Here is a 17979-nt window from a genome sequence, read left to right on the forward strand (position 1 = left end):
GCGAATTATACTAAGAGCGAAAAGAACGATCACAAACGAAAGTACGGGTGAGTTGAACAAAACAATCAAAACTATAAAATTAATAAAAAGAGAAGAAAGAATAACACCTGTGTACGTGGAAAATCCTAATTCAAGGAGAAAAAACCACGATAGGAGACTTTTTGTATATTTCTCTATCAAAAGAATCCAAGGGATAGAATATATATAGGTCATAATGGACCTTGACAAAAAAGAAAATAAATAAGGGTATAAAGATTACACAAACACCCTCATACATTTATTTTGAACACTAACTCTAAGCAAACAATAGAAAACTGAGAACAAAGAAAACTTAAAAATCTTTCAACAAGAAGCCCAAAATCAGCTGAAAGTTGTAGACTAAAAACTTCAAAATGGATGGGAGGAAACACCAAGTTAGAGCAAAAGCCATGCAGCTTTAAGTTAAGGATTGTTGAAAAGATATGCCTCCTAAGTTGTCTTTAAATCTTAAGTGAGTCACTGGAACCAAAATATTTCAAAAGAACTTTAGACGACCAAAATAATAGAAGCATCCACCAAACCTCTCATGATTCACTAAAACAGACTTCAAAAGTAATTGGCTGAAAAAACAAGATCAAGTCTAAATTTTGTACTCAAACCAAAATAATTCCACACTTCTCAAAAATTTATTTCAAGTGATCTGGAACTTCACAGTGTTGAGCTTGTGAGGGAAATAAAGAGGGATGTTTCTCAGTAATTATATCCTCCTCTGAGAAACAAGGTATTAAGATCAGATTCTAAAGGATCCTTAATCGACTGGTCATCCTTCTTCGTCATGTTCAACTTTCTTGGTTCAATTTTGATGGGGTATTTGTTCATTCAGTAGTATGGACTTCTGTCGGGTCCTATTTTACCCAAAAAAATCTCGTATAATATGGGAAAATTTGTCAAAAGCTCTACTCACAGAATTATGGTTCGAGCATAATCAACGTATTTTCCATGATAAAGCAAGATCAAGGGCAGAAATTGTACGTGCAGTAGATCTTAATGTTGCAGCTTGGTGCTCCTTACAAAAGGAGTTTGTTAATTATTCCATTCAAGACATTTGCCTCAACTGGAGTGCTTTTCTCACTCGACCTGCCTGATAGTTGCTGCATCATATCCATTGTTTGCAGATTACACAGTCTGAAGCTTCTTTCTGCGTTTTAAGCTTTGATGGATTGTCCCTTTTAGCCTTTATGGTTGAGATTTATATTTTTGGGTCTTCCCTTTGTTTTATCTGTTTTTTGGTCCAAAAATAATCTTCTGGACCCTTGTTTTTCTTTTTAAAGGAGACAAAACTTCTTCATTAATAAGAACTCAACGTACAAGAGAGTTATACAAAAAGAGCAATAAAGAAGTTGTAATTAAGGGAATCCTAGGGGAATCAGGAGGCGCATCCGGACATCTCAACTAGGTTAACACCTCCTTAGCGTCAAGCACCCTATCCCGAAAAAACATAAAGGCAAAAAACCGACAGAGCAACAATGATAATAACGTCCAGCCTATTACAAGGATCCAAAAAAACAAAAAAAAAAACATGACCAGAAAAAACAGAAAAGGACCCAATAAACCATGATCTAAAGTCATCAGAATTAACCACTTTTTCCGTTTAGAGGAGGGATAGAAATGATTGAAATTCTGCAATTTCTTCATTTTTCAAACTTCTTCTAAAGTCCAATGTCCAAGATGAAGTATCATGGTCCCAAGGATCCTTGATGGGTGTTACCAACCCAAGGATCTGTCCAAAAACCAATTCTAAGACCGTTACCAAGATTAAATGAGGCTAATGAATCAACCGACCTCCAAACTCTAGCAATGTTGACCCAAGGTCTTCTTAGGCTGTTACCGAACTTCCCTTTAGTGAACCAATCAAAAGCCTCCTTACCGTGAATGCTTCTAATTACTTGCCTCCAAAGAGCTGACTCTTCTTTCGAGTATCTCCAACCCCATTTAGTAAGCAAAGTAGTGTTATGAATTTTAATTTCCCCCCCCCCCCCTCCCCCCTAAATCTTTTACAGGAGATGAAACCTTGTTCCACTTAACAAGGTGGTTGATTTTGCTAATGGCATGACCTTCCCAAAAGAAGTTTCGTATGATTCTCCCTATAAGAGGCAGCCACACTTTCAGGTATTGAAAAAAAAAATAGGTAATATGTGGGAAGATTAACCAGAATTGAGTTGCACAAAGTATGTCTTCCACCTCTAGAGATGTTGTATCTTTTCCACCTATCTAGTTTTTTGTGAATTCGATCAATGACCGGTTGCCAAAACACCTTTTGTCGAGGGTAGCCTCCCAAAGGGAGACCTAAATATAAGATCGGTAACTTTTCTGCTTTGCACCCCACCAGATTTGCTATTGAATCAAATCATCCTCTCCCACATTAAGCTGGACTTTTCAATATTGTATGTTTTGTTTTTTTCTGTTTTCTTGGGATATAACAATGGGCACTATAAGAGTGTCAACCTAGTTGAGATGTCTGAGTGCGCCTCCTGATCCTTTTAGGTTTCCCTTGCTTACGACTTCTTTATTGCTCTCTTTGTATAACTCTTTTGTATTTTGAGTTCTTACTAATAACGAAGTTTTGTCTCCATCTCAAAAAAAAAAAAAAAAAAAAAAGCCTAAAAAATGGTGGTTGAAAAGGGATTTTACTAAAGAAAAGATAACTTTAACCAGAGAAGGAGGAAAAGGTACACATACGACTAACTATTTATCTCTCTATAAAAGATAAGGTCTTCTAAAAGTAGAAATCCAATTGTCGTTGACCTCATTTCTCACTTCTTAACAGTGGAAGTTTACCCCTGGCCAACATGAAAAGTCTTAAGAATTTATCAGCTAAGGACCACCGATTAACCATTTACCAAGCCAAAACAAGGCATCATACCAATCTCTAACTTTGACTTCACGAATAAAAGGGTTTTCAAGTATATGTATGCTAAAAATATAGACATGCAAATAGATGAGCAATCATTTACATCTTCAGCAATCGTTATTATATCCGGATGAAGAGCATGAAGTATCTCGTTTGCCAGTATGAGGTACAGCAACGCATCCTTGTCTACATATTGATTGCAAAACCTGTGAACAAGCAGGGTTGGGTTTCAATTACTAGGAAGATAGAATAAATCAGAAACCAAAGTACCAACGTTAAGCTGAATATAAAGATAAGAATTTTCCGTTAATTTGGAAAAACTTTTATGAAAAAGCAGTTACACAAGGATAATTGATAGAAGATCTCTGCTTGGTTGCTGGGCTAGATTTTTTTTAAGAAACAATTTCATTAATGTATAAAATTAAAAAGGAAGGATAATAAAACAATAAAAAGTCACCCAAAATCAAAGTAGTTAAAGAAGGTTTCTCCAATTGATCAAAAGAGAGGAAAGATTGTAAGAACTATAGAAAGATTTACATTTGTACACTTGGGGGATGGAAATTCTTGTGAAATTGGTTTCAACAAAAGTTAAGTGTTGTCACATAAACACTCACTTCTTTACGGCCCAACAAAGTAGCTACCAAGTTCTACCTACCAGGACTGTGTATCCACATAAAATCGAACTCTGCAGATTACACCTGAGTCCTACTACCTCACCTGCTTTGGAATTAGATTTTGAAATAAGTATTACCATGTTGTCTAACCAAAAAGATAAAATCTTCTCATTGATGGAATGAAAGGATACAAAATAGTTATTTTGAAAAGGAAGCTAATCTCTTTATAAAAATAATAAAGAGACAAAGCTCGATATACTTGAGGGATGTACAAAGAGCAATAAACCAAAGGATCAATAGGTGCACCAAGACACCTCAACTCCTAGCGCCCTGATTATGTCCATAAACTACAACTTACTGCAACATAAACTTATAGCATCCTCAACATAACTTCTCATTGATGGATGAAAGGATATAATCTTCTCATTGATGGAATGAAGGCCCGGCAATTATGTAGGAGGTCTTGCAATGAGTAGTTGTTGAACTGTCTGCTTAGAGAGCACCATGAACAGGCATTCACCCGTGCCAACTCGTATATGTACTGCCAAGAGGAAAATTTATTGTGGAAGACCCATTGGTTTCTCTCAAACCAGATTTCTGCTAAGATTGCCTTGACAGCATTGCACCAAATCAAGGATGTAATTTATCCATAATCGGACCAATTAGAAGCTGTCTAACGTTATTCTTGCAAACTTTATCAAGGCACCAGCTAGATTAAAGATGAGAAAGAGCTTACTCCAACACTTGGCCACGTAAATACATTCAAAGAAAATATGCTGTAGGTCCTCATGAGATCTAAGACAAAATGGACAAATATACGGCAAAATATAATGAGTTGGGAGTTTCTTTTGCATAACCGAAGCACAGTTTAGACTCCCGAACAGCAAGACCCATATGGTTATATTCACCCTCCTCACACTTTTAGATTTCCAAAGGCATTTTGCCAGCTGTGGGTCCAAAGGAGAGGCAGAAGCAAGGTGTCTTGATGACAACTTTACTGAAAAAACTCCATGAGATTCCAAAGACCATCTTCTTTTATCATCTAAATTGGATAACCTTGTCCTATCCGATAATTCAAGGAGAAGTGGAAAATCAGAAGCTTCCTCCTCTTTTAATAATCTTCTAAAATCAATAGACCAGGATGAGGTGGAGGAATCCCAGTAGTTGGAAGCTGAACCCTTAGGAAGAAGAGCTATTCTGTACAGCCTTGGAAATCTGGTTTTCAAAGCAATTCTGTCCAGCCATGGGTCCAACCAAAACAAGGTTCTGCGCCCCTTTCCGATTTTAAAATCTGCCAAGGCTTCTAATTGTGCCACTGCCTAGATATATTTATCCAGGGGCTTCTTAAACTGGAGGTCTCTTTTCCGCTTGTGTTCCACTGGAATGTCCAATTGCCGTGGATACCCCGAACCTTGGCAAGGAAAGCCATATTTCTAATTTTCGGTTTGTCTAGGCAGAGGCCCCCTCTCCTTGGGCTTTGTTTTTTAAAATGAGACAAAACTTCTTTATTAATGATAAAATCAAAGTACAAGAGTTATATACATTGAGAATAACAAAGAAGCATAAAGAGCAAAAAGCTTGGGGATCAGAAAGTGCACTCAAGCATCTCAACTAGGTTCACACCCCCTTAACACCAAAACATCATATCCCAGATATAAGACTGATCGAAACAGAGAAAATAAACAGTACAACATATACAAGTCCAGAAAAGAAACACAGGCCAAGACTAGGAAAGAACCAAAAATTAATGAGAACAAAAACAAAAGCTACAGCTGCTAGGTGATACAAGTCTGAAGGCTGGATCCAATACTAGATGAGGATTAAGGGGCTGGTTGGGAGAGGAAAGCTGCCCAGTTGAGATAAATATCTTGAATAGAGTAAGCCCCGAACTCCTTGTTTAAGGAAACCCAAACTGCTGCACTTCTTATAGCAGAGAGAAGGACTTCTCAGCACGGCTTTCCTTTGTCGTGACCCCCTCTCCTTGGGCTTTAGATACTAAGTCTCATTTAACAAGATGATTCAATTTGCTGCCCGTGTTTCCTTCCAAAAAAAAGTTCCTCATGTTTCTTTCAATCGACTTGGTTACTTTTTCTGGAATAGGAAAGTGGACATGAGGTTGGTGGGAAGATTGGAGAGTACAGAAGAGTAAAGAGTAAGTCTACCTCCTCTTGATACAAAGAAGCAAATGAAAAGGAAAATTCCAAACTAATGAAAGAGGATGGAAGTCTTGCAATTCATAAAATTGTCTCTCTTTTGTTTAACCTACACCATTATCTAACTATTTTTATTAGTGTCTGTAGATATATAGAATTATCCACCATTCAAATTTGCTAGTCTGACTATATTTTTTTCTTTTTTTTTGAAGCGGAGACAAAAACTTTTTTATTAATAAGAACTCAAAGTACAAGAGATTTACACAAAGAGAGCAATAAATAAGTAGTAATCAAGGGATTTCTATAGGGATCAGGAGGCACATCTAGACATCTCAACTAGGTTGACATCCCTTTAGCGCCAAGCATCATATCCCGAGTACAAACATAAACAAACCAACATAGAAACAATAATAAAAACATCCAGCTTGTTACAAAGGTCAAGAAAACAAAGGTCCAGCTTGCTAGTCGACTATTAGTTAATATGAAATGGAGTAACCCCAAATATTACTTGAATGTGAAGAAAAACGCAATCTGCACATTTGCTGGAGTTGTTGCCTAGTATTAAGAGAGAGTTCCATACTTAAATTATTTCCTAATTGTGCTTTTTTTTATCATTACCTGTACCAATTGTAGAAATTGAGTAATTGCAATTATTACTTGTTAAATCAATGTTACCTAAGCTCTTTTATCTGAGATTTGGTTTGAACGAAATCAGAGTACTTTTTAAGATAGGATCCTTTGGGCTCTGTGTGCCTTCTAGCTTCATCCTGGTGTTCTTTATTTAAACCGTATGTTAATTACTTCATTCAAGATAGTGTTTCAATTGGAATGCTTTTTTCAAAAAAGAAACAAGAAATTTCATCAAGAAGATGAAAGAACAATACAAGACAAAGAGATAAATGCCCTAAGGATTAGGAGGCACGTCCGAGCATCTCAAATAGGTTGTATTGAAAGTAGAGACAAAGAACATACAAATTTACATGGAAACCCGAGTATCGGAAGAAAAATCACGATATTTTTTTTCTTATTATTTTCTTATTAATTTTACAATAGGTACAATGAGGAGAATAAATAGAATACGCAAGGGAATAAAAAAGGGAGAAGGTTTAGGAATTAGGGTAAATACTTCCATAATCTAAGGCTAAGCCCACTAATTCCAACAGGTTGACATCCCCTTAGCACCCTCATCATATCCAAGAACTAAAAGAACAAATTAAAAATAGTCCAAAAGTTACAGTGGACTGATACAAGAACCCTCAAGTTGGGACGTAAATATCAATGAGGCCCAACTTGCTAATACAAAAGTAGAAGTTTGGTTTGAAGAGCCCCTTGGTGAGAACATCAGCAACCTGTTGGCTCGAAGGGATGTATGGGATGCATATGCTCCCACTGTCAAGTCTTTCTTTGATGAAATATCGATTAATCTCAACATGTTTAGTTTTATCATATTGAACGGGGTTGTTAGCAATACTAATAACGACTTTATTATCACAAAAAAAAAAAAAAAAAAAAAACTTCAATGGTGTCTCACATTCTTGATGAAGATCAAACAAGACTTTCTGAAGCCAAATTTCCTCTCGTATTCCCAAACTCATGGCTCGGTATTCGGCCTCAGCGCTTGCTTCTGACCACAACACTTTACTTCTTACTCCTCCAAGTTACAAGATTGCCCAAAAGAAAGGTACAATAACCGAAGGTAGACTTACTGTCAACAACAGATCCTGCTCAGTCCAAGTCAATGTATGCCTCAATGGTCTTTCTAAATATCTTTCTAAAACATCAACCTTGTACCATGTGTTGTTTTCAAGTATCTCAAAATTCTGTTGACAGCTTTCATGTGTTCCTCATAGGGAGCCTGCATAAACTGGCTGACAACACTCACAGCAAAGGAAATATCAAGACGAGTATGGGATAAGTAAATTAATTGACCTACAAGACGCTGATATTGTTCTTTATCAATTGGAACTTGATCATCAGAGTTTCCTAGTTTACAATTGAATTCAATAAGAGTGTCAGCAGACCGATATTCCAACATGCCTATCTCAGTTAGGAAATAAAGGGTGTATTTTCTCTGAGACACGGAGATGCTTTCTTTAGATCTGACCACCTCCATTCCAAGGAAATATTTCAGATTTCTCAAATCCTTGATTTCAAACTTAAGCCCCATCTTTTTCTTTAGTTAAACGATCTCATCAATATCATTCCTAGATAGCATAATGTCATCGACATAGACAATCAATACTGTAATTTTCCCTACCTTTGAGACTTTGATGAACAAGGTGTGATCGGAGTGCCCCTGATTGTACCCCTGAGACTTGATGAAAAGGGAAAATTTGTCAAACGACGCTCTTAGAGATTGTTTCAACCCGTATAAAGACTTCTGAAGCTTGCAAACTTGATTATTAAATTGAGCTTCAAATCCTGAAAGCAAACGCATATACACTTCCTCTTTAAGATCCCCATCCAAGAATGCATTCTAAACATCATGTTGATATAGGAGCCAATCTTTATTCACTGCAACAGACAACAAAACTTTAATAGTGTTCAACTTTGCAACAGAAGAAAAAGTCTCAGAATAGTCAATCCCATAGGTCTGAATGAATCTTTTTGCAACTAGTCTGGCCATATGTCTGTCAATTGTACCATCTGCAACTAGTATGGGGTTCCATCTCAAAACCAATTGGCAATGAGAGAAGTAGCCATCTATCTTATAAAAAGTGTGAGTCTCCTTGGTTTTTCCAACATGGGACTCTCAACATGCCCCTCAAGATGGTACCTCTTTTGGATTCACCTATCCTGGACCAAATACCCGTTTGGCCTTAATGGACTTTGATACCATATTAATCGACCAATTCACCAAAAGGTTTAAGCTGATGGTTGAAGGAAAATTTAATTGTATATCACTAATGCAGGGGCTTGAACACAAGACCTCCCTAGACCACCTGTTCTAATACCATATTGAAAGTAGAGACAAAAAACGCACAAATTTACATGGAAACCCGAGTACCGGGAGAAAAACCACGATTTTTTCTTATTATTTTTTGATTAATTTTACAATAGGTAAAATGAGAAGAATAAATAGAATACACAAGGAAATAAAAAAAGGAAAAGGTTTGGGGGGGGAGGGGGGGGGGGGGGGAAATTAAAACAACAAATTAAAAATAGTCCAAAAGTTATGGTGGACTGATACAAGAGACAACCCTACAACAAATTTGAAACTCTTTATAACTCTAGGCTGGAAAGATAGAGCCATGCCAATTTAGGCTTAGATCTTGAATTGGAACGCTTTTATTTTTTCAGTTTGATTGTTGTTTTTGTCATCATTTGTAATACTTTTATTATCTTTGGATTGATCTAATAGCTTAAGCTAATGGATAAAGGAACCTTAATATTATATCTAACATAACTAACGCCAATTGCAAGGCATTTTATGATCTCCTTTGACTTCAACAAGTGTTTCTTAGTTCATTCATGCCATGTCTTCAATTTTATTTATTTATTAGTTTTTCCAAGAGGATGAAATGTACATGGTACAAGACATTCCAGTAAAGATTACACATGTGACAATGAGACAACATACAAGATTTGAATTAAACAAATAAGGACCCATATAGAGCAATTTTCTAAGGTAACAGTATTATTGCTTTCCTTTCCGAATTAAAAATTCTAGTTCTTATTGTGTTAGAAAAATGTTGAATGTTAGCAGAGTAAGATGATAAGTTTCAGTAGATGCCTTACTCTTCCATGTCTCCGGTAAAAGAAGCAAAACCATTGTGAGTATAGATCATTGAAGAGAGTGAATGAAAAAGGAAACCATCAATATGATACTCCACAACCCACCTGTTAAAAGGTAAACCTACACCTCAGATTAATAATTTCATTTCAATCTCTCTCGATATATATACATTTGCAAAAAAACAATAGAGAAATGATAAAAGATTGGCATAGAAAAAATACCCCACAAAAAAGCAGAAGGAGCCTAAAACAAACTAAAAAAAGTCTCAATCCAACCAAATAAAACCAAGATCGTAATTACAGAAGAGACTATCAACAACACAAACAAGAAGGCATTAAACCCTCCCTTGATAACTACTTCTTTATTGCGCTTTTTGTATAAATCTTTTGTACTTTGAGTTCTTATTAATAAAGAAGTTTTTGTCTCCGTTTCAGGAAAAAAAAAAAAAAAAAAAAAAAAAAAAAAAAAAAAAAAAAGGCATTAAACTGAGTCCCCTCCTAGACCTCCTCACTGGATCTTTCAACCTCCATAAAAAATTTATTATTCCTCTCGTCAAATATCCCGAAACAAAAATTAAAAAAAGGTCATTTGCCCCAATTGAGCTTCATCACGAGGCGAAGACAAGAGAATCTCCTCAATCTCTACATCAAGCCAAATACCCCATAATAGATTTTTTCTTTCCATGTTCCATTCTATGGTGGAATGAATACTTTATTTTTATTTCTAAAAAATAATGACAATGATGAAGACTTATAAAGTTCGTTCTTTGTGGCATGTATGAGTGAGGATTTCTCATCGTACCTTAATGGATTTTATTTAGAAACACGTTCTTACACACAACATAGGACCAATACTATCTTTAAGAATTCGTAAACCAAAAAAACAAAGGAGATGTACAACACCAAAAAATGGGGAAACGACTGAATATCACATTCAATTATAACAAGAAAATGTTTATTTTCTATATATATAATTGCTATGTACATTACCAGTTAAGATTCGAGAGGAGAAAATGCAACACATCTTGATCACCGTATTTAAACATCCTGGTACCCCAATATTTGTGATGCCCTCTTTTACCTGTTCAAGCAGAAACTTAAGAGAGGAACTAAATCGAGAAAGAATTTTACATGTCAAGAAGAAATATATTTGAATAAAAAAAAAAGAGCAGGAAATCACGATTCAAAAATTAAGATAAATAAATAAGTATAAGCAGAATCCATTTTTCTAGTTAGAACAAGTGTATTGATGTAATGTCTTAGATACAGAAGTTTATTAGTCTCTTGGTCCTTTAGGCTCCCAATGATGCTTATGTAACCCATGAATAACATGGGGTATTCGCTTATGGTAATCTAGTATATCAGAAAATGTGAAGCCTAATCATTAGAAAAGTTCGGTCTAAGACTGTAAGTCCAAGCCCTAGCTGAAACCAAAGACTAGAGTCCAAGAAAAGCACAGGGTATTTGGCTTTTGGGCAAGTTTGTTCTCTGTTTTTAACTTTGCTTGAATGTTTCAGGACGATATCTGAGAAAATGTTCAGCTTCTCGGATCCTTTATGGGCCCAAACTCAGCAAGGCTCCTCAGATTCTATGGCTTAACCGTTGCTGCACCAGATCCACTGCATCGCAGATTTCACAGTTTGAAGCCTTGAAGTTTTGAAGGATCGGCCGCCTTTCTTAAGTTTTTTCTATGGCTTAATGCAGTAAAGTCTATTTTGGCAGAGTTATGGTTTAAAAGAAACCGAAGGGTATTCCATAATAAGTTCATTGGATGGTGGGATTGGTACAAAATTGCTCGCCAAAACACTTCTTCGTGGTGTACCCTCTCAAAGTACTTTGAAAACTACAGCACTCTTGGCCTCTTCATTTCTTTTATTTTTTTATATCTGTGAGTGTCCGGATCAACTTACGTGTACCTCGACTAATCTCACGAGACTACCCGCCTGACCCTACAACATTCACGTGTTAAGGAAACTTGCAGGGATTAATATTTGCAGTTACCATGTAAAACATCTAACCTATGGAGAAAATAGTGATGTGGACTCTCTCCTCTCTCCTCCCTTCCTTCCTTTCATCCCTAACCACACTTCGACTCCCTTTTTCTCCTCTGGCGTTTGTCGTCCTTCTCCGGTAAGTTCACTAGAGCCTGAATCTTCTTGTCCATCCCTATTTCAGCAGCTGTCTAGTTTTCGTGAAAATGGAGGTAGAAAGATGCAAAGTAGTGAATGCCCCTTACTGTATTTGGTTCGACAAAGATTACTTCCATATAGAAAACGTGGAAGCTCGAAAGATCTTGTCATTATCAGACACTCAATTCAAATGGTTCTTGAAGGAAACTTCTGAATTCTTGCGTGGCCCGGAGAATGGTTTTCTACTTCGAAATGGTTTTGATGATTTTTGAAGTACAAGACTCTTAAAATTTAGGTCAAAAGTAGGTTGGATTATGAGGTGTGTAACTTGGAAGAGGAACAAAAATGTATCCTTCATCCATATTTGTTCTGGTGTCTCTCGACAAGGTTGGAAATCCTTTTCACAAAATGTTGGAAAGATTCTTGAAGAAGCATGATTATTCGATTTGGTACAGAAATCATCTCCAGACCTCCTTGCAACCCCCTTTCGAGTCATTAAGAGCAAGTTAAGCTGAAAAGGTGATGCTTAACCGACCCTCTGTTCAAGAATTGGAAAAACGGAGCATTTCTTCCCTTGTTCTAACCTCAGGATTTCAGAATGCAACTCAACACTAGACCGTTAAAAATCTGGAAGTTAAAAGAAGACTTCGAAAATCTATGCATTCTTTCAAGATTTTTTGTGTTTGATGATTGGAAGGAAATTAGAAAAACCATGGAAGATCTTTTTCAATCAAAGATAATCATTAATCCATTGTTTGTAGAGAATGCTTTGATTAAATTGGATGAAGGTTCTCTAAAAGAGTTTGTTGGAAAAGAAGCGGTATGGCAAGTAATGGGTCCTTTTCCTTTAAAGTTTGAGAAATGGAGTAAAAGTAAACATAGCAGACCATCTATTATTGAAGGCTATGGAGGATGGATTAAAATAAAAACCCTCCCTCTTGATTATTGGAGCAATCAAACGTTCAAAGTGATAGGAGATCATTTTGGAGGTCTGGAAAATATCGCTTCTGAAACACTCAACCTTCTAAATGTTTCTGAAGCAAAAATTCAAGTAAAAAAAACCAATGTGGTTTTGTACCAACTACATTAGGAATAACAGATTTTAACCGAGGGAATTTTTTCTTACACTTGGGTGATTTTGAACAGATTGAGCCTCCTCCATTAACCAAGGGTCATTTATCATTTGAGGATTTTTCAAAACCATTTGACTTGCAAAGATTAAATCAGGCTTTAAAAGATGAAGGAGTTGTTGATGATTCATTCTTCCCGAAACGGGTGGAATATCTAAGATCAATCCAAAAAATTCCTTTATATAAGAGGAATCCTTTTAAAGCTTTGAAACAGGGAACTCACCTATTTTTAGCCTTGTTGGCGTCGGCGTCGATTACCTCCCCTGAAGCAACGATGGTTTTAAATTTGAACTCCAAGGAAAGTAATGTGAACTCGGTTGGATTTGAAGAGCCACAATTAAGAAGGAGAGAGAATAATAAATTTTGTTTTGAAAAGAACAAGAAGGCAGCTGTTGAAAAGTCACTTTTAATGAAGAAAGAGAAAAATCCAGCTGTGTTAACTTTTACAGCTGGAAAGTCCCCTCAACCAGCCAGCAGCCCTCTTTTTGGTGATCCTCTTTCCTCAAATCCTATGAACAAAAAGCTAAAAGCTGAAATTATTTCAGCTGCTATGGTTTCTTTTCAGCTGCTATTTTCCAAAAGAAACCAACGGTTGCTGCCCTCCTTTTAACACTTCATCTTCAGCTCCCATCTCCTCTTCTTCTCTTTTTTCCTCATCAAAAGGCTCCCGAGGAAATTTGAAAAGAAAGAATTATTCCAAGATCTTTCCATATTACCTCAAGCCATTTCCGAAGTATTTTATCCAAAAGAAGAAATCAAAGATCATGGCAAAACGGTCCTTAAAAGCCCAAATTTTAGATGATCAAGTACCCGTTTTGCTTGAAAAAAATTCTATCCACTCTCTTTCATCAACTTTTTCCAACAGCTCCAAGCTATTTGTAGAGGCTAATCCTAATTTATTGGAAGTCAGTTGCACCCAAATTCAAGTCCTATCCCGTTCTTCTAAATCATTTTCTCATCATCCCCACTCTACCCAGTTTAAGTACTCTAAATTCTCTTTGCCTAACTCCAAGGTAAAATTTTTTAAGGGTTCTCGAAGCAAAACCCCTATCAATCAATCCAACAACAAGGGTAAGCCTTTTTTCGACTCTCCTTTCAGTGTTAGTAGTGAGGAATTTAAGCATTTGGATAGGTCAACCGAACTTGAAAGTCAGAAACATTTTTAGCCTCTAGAAACCGATCTCAATGTCGTGTTTCAATGCAAGGAAGAGCCAGAATACGCAGCGTTGCCATTTGTAACTCATTTTTGTCCCCGATCTTGCAAAATACCAGATTATTTGAAATCAATAGTATCTAATTGTAGAGTTATTCTAATTTGATTCTTCAACAGTTTAATGTATTTTTCCTCAATGTAAGACCAACATCAGTCATTTTAGGATTTCCCTTCATATGGGTAGCAAGTAAATCCTTCACGCCGATGCTGAATAGTGGAAGACTTCTTCGAGCTTCCTCTGGATTATGGATTAATTTGGTTAGGCAGTTACAAGGCAGCCGGTTGCATATTTTTGAAAGTTTTTAGTTTCAATTTTGTTCTTTATGAGAGGATTTTTCATTATGCTTTGTAATTAGATTTCTTCAGATATGGTTTTGATTAGCTTGGTCTCTTCTATGTTTAGCTTGATCTCTTCTATTTGGAATTTGTTTTGTAGCTGTTTTGGCAGAGGTAAACTAAATTTTCTCTTTTCTCTTGCTCTTAGTATAATACTCTTGTACTTTGAGCTAAAGGCTCTTTTATTAATAATAATTTAAGAGGCTTGTCTCCTTTTCGAAAAAAATGAAACTCATAGAAAATTAATTCGTAGGTAGGAGACCACCATGGATGGAACCCATGACCTCTTAATTAGTTATTATGTCTCCTTTTTTACCACTATGTCCCTTCATTTGTTATTAATGGTGCTTTGCATTTCATGGGTTCGGAGGAAGATTGAATCTTTGACTCCCTTTAAGCTTCGCAACGGTTGTTCCTGGATTGCTCTCTTAACCAACGGATCTTTTGCTGCACTCTGGGTCCTTTCTTGTTCTTGGTCCTTATTTATCCGTGGGTGGATGGATTTGTCATTCGTTGCAATATGGCCCTTATTTATCTTGGCTCCCTTTGTAGAGAAGGGTGGAGACTATTTTTGGAAATTTTTGTCATCAGTATTGCTTGCAGAGCTTTGGTTTGGGCATAATAAAAGGATATACTATGTCAAAAGAAGTGGGATGGTTTGATTGCTTCGATATAGACAACAGGAATGCTACAGTCGGGTGCATCCTATGCAAGCAATTCGAAGCTTTCTCTTTGTAGAACTTTGTTTGAATTGGCTCGCCTTTTAACTCTCAGATCAATAGAAGAGCTTCCCTAGTCATGCTTGCTAGTGGACAGAGTTTTTGAAGTAGTTGTTTTGCCTCTTAGCTCTTTTTTGTTGTTTCGAATCTCAGTTGCTTTGAATAGCTCGTTGTTTTATCTTTCAGGTTCATCTTTAGGTCGTTTTCATTTTTGTGTTGCTCGAGTACTAAACATCGTTTTCATTTGTATGTTGCAATTTTTAGTCTTCGATGCTTTAAAACATCATTTTCATTTTTGTGTTGCAATTGTTAGTCTTCAATGCTTTAAAGATGTTTTCAATACTTTCTTTCCTCTCGCACGTTTAATTAAACCAGTTTTCTCTTGGAATGTGACTAGCGGCTGCATCATACAACGACATTGATTGTGACCTTAAAATTTCATATGGCTGGCTTGCCCGTTGAGCTAAGAGCAGGTGTCGTATAATCACCCATCCCGTGTTCGAAAAAGTGAAATTGTGACACTTGGCATCCTCATCGTTTCAATGATACTAGAATGGTGCTGTCTAGTTTTGGATTTGTAGTTTTTTCCTCTTTTGCTTCTAAGGATTAGTCTCCTTTGTTTCTTTGTTCTTATTGTTCCCATTTCTTTGTTTGTATTTTATCTTTATATGCATCATTGTTGTACTTTGATCTCATTTCATTATATCAATGAAAAATCTTGTTTCCATTTCAAGAAAAAAAATTAGGATCCTGTAAATCTTTCCCATTTCTTACAAAAAGAACCTACAAATTCAAATTAGTTAGAATCCCACAATTGATGAAGCTGCGAATGATCCCAAGTAGGGTGTAGAGCACAATTAATTTGGTGGGTAATGGTAGGTTTCAAATAAAATGTGAGATATCAATAATCCAACAGTTTATGAAAATACAATTTTTGCAACATCTTTGAATGCTCCTTGGACAAGGAACAGCATACCTGTTGGGTGGGATAAAAAAGAAGAACAATATATAAATAAAAAATTATAACTCTAAGTAGAAGAGGATAATAAATCTACTCAAAAAAGAGAGTCAGAGACAAGGTACAGTTAAAAGAATTAAGTTAGAACATCAATGGCAATTTTCCATTAACCCTGAATAAGAACATGCGCCCAGCCACTTAAAAGCAACCTTGGTATCATCAAGACACAAAGAAGGCTGACAGATGAAAAAAGGCCTTCTAGTAAATAGAGCGAGTAAGCAAGACTTAAATACCAGTATGGAAGTAGCAGTCATTTGATCCATCAAAGGATGATAATCCGACCATCTCATCAGCAGAAGCATATGAATGAACAATATCCAAGAAGACAAGCAGTCCAAGGCCTGTACCAAGAAAAATCAAAGAGCAAACCAAAAGTATATAAGCTATAAAAAAATATTTAAAGACAAAAAGATGAACAGTAATCTTGCATGAATGTTCAAGAATGAAAGTAACCTAACCAAACTGCAACCTAAATTATAAAAGGAGGCTTTTTTTTATAACACCGTATCCTTCCACAATCTTCCATTTTGTATAGACCTCTTAACTAGCATCCCATAAAAACCAGTTTCAGGTGGTACATGCAGATGCAAACTCTTCTATATTATATATAACTCCCAACTGCAGTTGAAGACATTTAGTTCTTCGTAGGAATATGCAAACTGTTCCACTTTTTAGGGGACCAGCATCAAAGCACGGCCCCTTCTTCAGATGCTTTCGATAGAATTGCAGCAAGAGAAACTTCAGATGCTTTTGATAGAAGAACATGGTCTTTGATAGGAAATAGTGTTTTCTCAGTAAAGTCCCTCACAGCTCACATATCCCCTTCTTCCCCAATAAACAAATTGTTGTATTCAGTGCTATGGAAGTCTAATAGCCCAAGGAGGGTTAACAATTCTTTTTGTTTTTTTTTTTTTTTAAGGAGACAAACTCCTTTATTAATAACAACTCAAAGTACAAGAGAATTATACAATGAGTACAATAAAGAAGCCTAGAGAGCAATAAGCGAGGGGGTTCAGAAGGTGCACTTGGATATCCCACTAGGTTGACATCCTCTTAGCACCAAAACATCATATCCCAATTAAAGCTAGAGATAACAATCTTATTTGATCATGATATATGATCATCTTAATGTATCCTCTGTCATGCAGCATAAACGTCCTACCAATTGTTTTTCTCCTTCCATTTGCTCTTTATGTCATCAGCATGAAGAAGACCCTTTACATCTCTTCTCTTGTGTTCATAGGCAGTGCACTGTTGGGAGAAGTTTTCTTTCTTTAACCTATCTCGGGTGTTCGTTGCTGACTTTCAAGGAAATATCCAGCAACTTTTACTTGGGGTGCAATTCAAAAAAATCCCTCGATCACTTTGGTTACATACGGTAAATTCACTTTTGGGAGAAGTTGTTTTCTTTCTTTAACCTATCTTGAATTATGGTTTCATGATAAATCTTTTGCTTGGTTGGACCGATTTGAATTCACCCATAAGAATGCCTCCCCGTGGTGTTCCTTACCTATTGAGATCTACAGTACTCAAGAAATCTACTTAAATTGAATTTTTATATTCTCCCAGCCTAATCTACTTGTTTTTAGTTTACTTCTTTTTGTGCTTTTTGATATAGGTCTTGCATGTCTCAGTCTTGAAACCTTTGTAAGGCTAGTGATTTATAGTCTTTTTGTCCTGTTTGCAATGTCTGAATATATGAGCACTAGTCGAGATTTTTTATGTTTGCTTGAAGGATATGATGAGGGCATTAAGAGGGTGTCAATACATCCAAGTGCGCCTGCTGATTATGTTATCCTCTTTGTATAACTCTTGTGTACTTAGAACATTAGTCTTTTTTAATTTATATCTATATGAATAAAGAGAGTCATTTCTTTTTCAATGACTTGACCCGGCCTATCTAGTAAGTTAGAAGAACTTGAAATTCAATTGCAAAGAAAATGTTCACCTTTTTATTTAACACAAGACGAAAGGAAAATAAAACAAGCAAAATATTTAAAGTAAATAAACGAAAAAAATTGTGATAGACAATGAATTACAAC

The 17979-nt window shown here is 36.1% G+C and overlaps 1 protein-coding gene across 2 annotated transcripts in view; it reads right to left on the reverse strand.

The window, feature by feature from the left end:
- LOC103490131 (1,4-alpha-glucan-branching enzyme 3, chloroplastic/amyloplastic) overlaps positions 1-17979 on the reverse strand; it is a 50053-nt gene that overhangs the window by 18757 nt on the left and 13317 nt on the right. The window contains exons 8-11 of one of the 2 annotated variants that reach the window (XM_008449501.3): positions 16171-16278; positions 10383-10473; positions 9396-9497; positions 2994-3096 (exon numbers count right to left, since the gene is read on the reverse strand). In XM_008449501.3, the coding sequence (XP_008447723.1) occupies positions 2994-3096; positions 9396-9497; positions 10383-10473; positions 16171-16278 (404 nt within the window). The remainder of the gene's footprint in view (positions 1-2993; positions 3097-9395; positions 9498-10382; positions 10474-16170; positions 16279-17979) is intronic. The other variant, XM_008449502.3, reaches the window with a different exon arrangement.

This window comes from Cucumis melo, chromosome 1 (genome assembly GCF_025177605.1).
Source record: "Cucumis melo cultivar AY chromosome 1, USDA_Cmelo_AY_1.0, whole genome shotgun sequence".
In the NCBI taxonomy this organism is placed as follows: Eukaryota; Viridiplantae; Streptophyta; class Magnoliopsida; order Cucurbitales; family Cucurbitaceae; genus Cucumis; species Cucumis melo.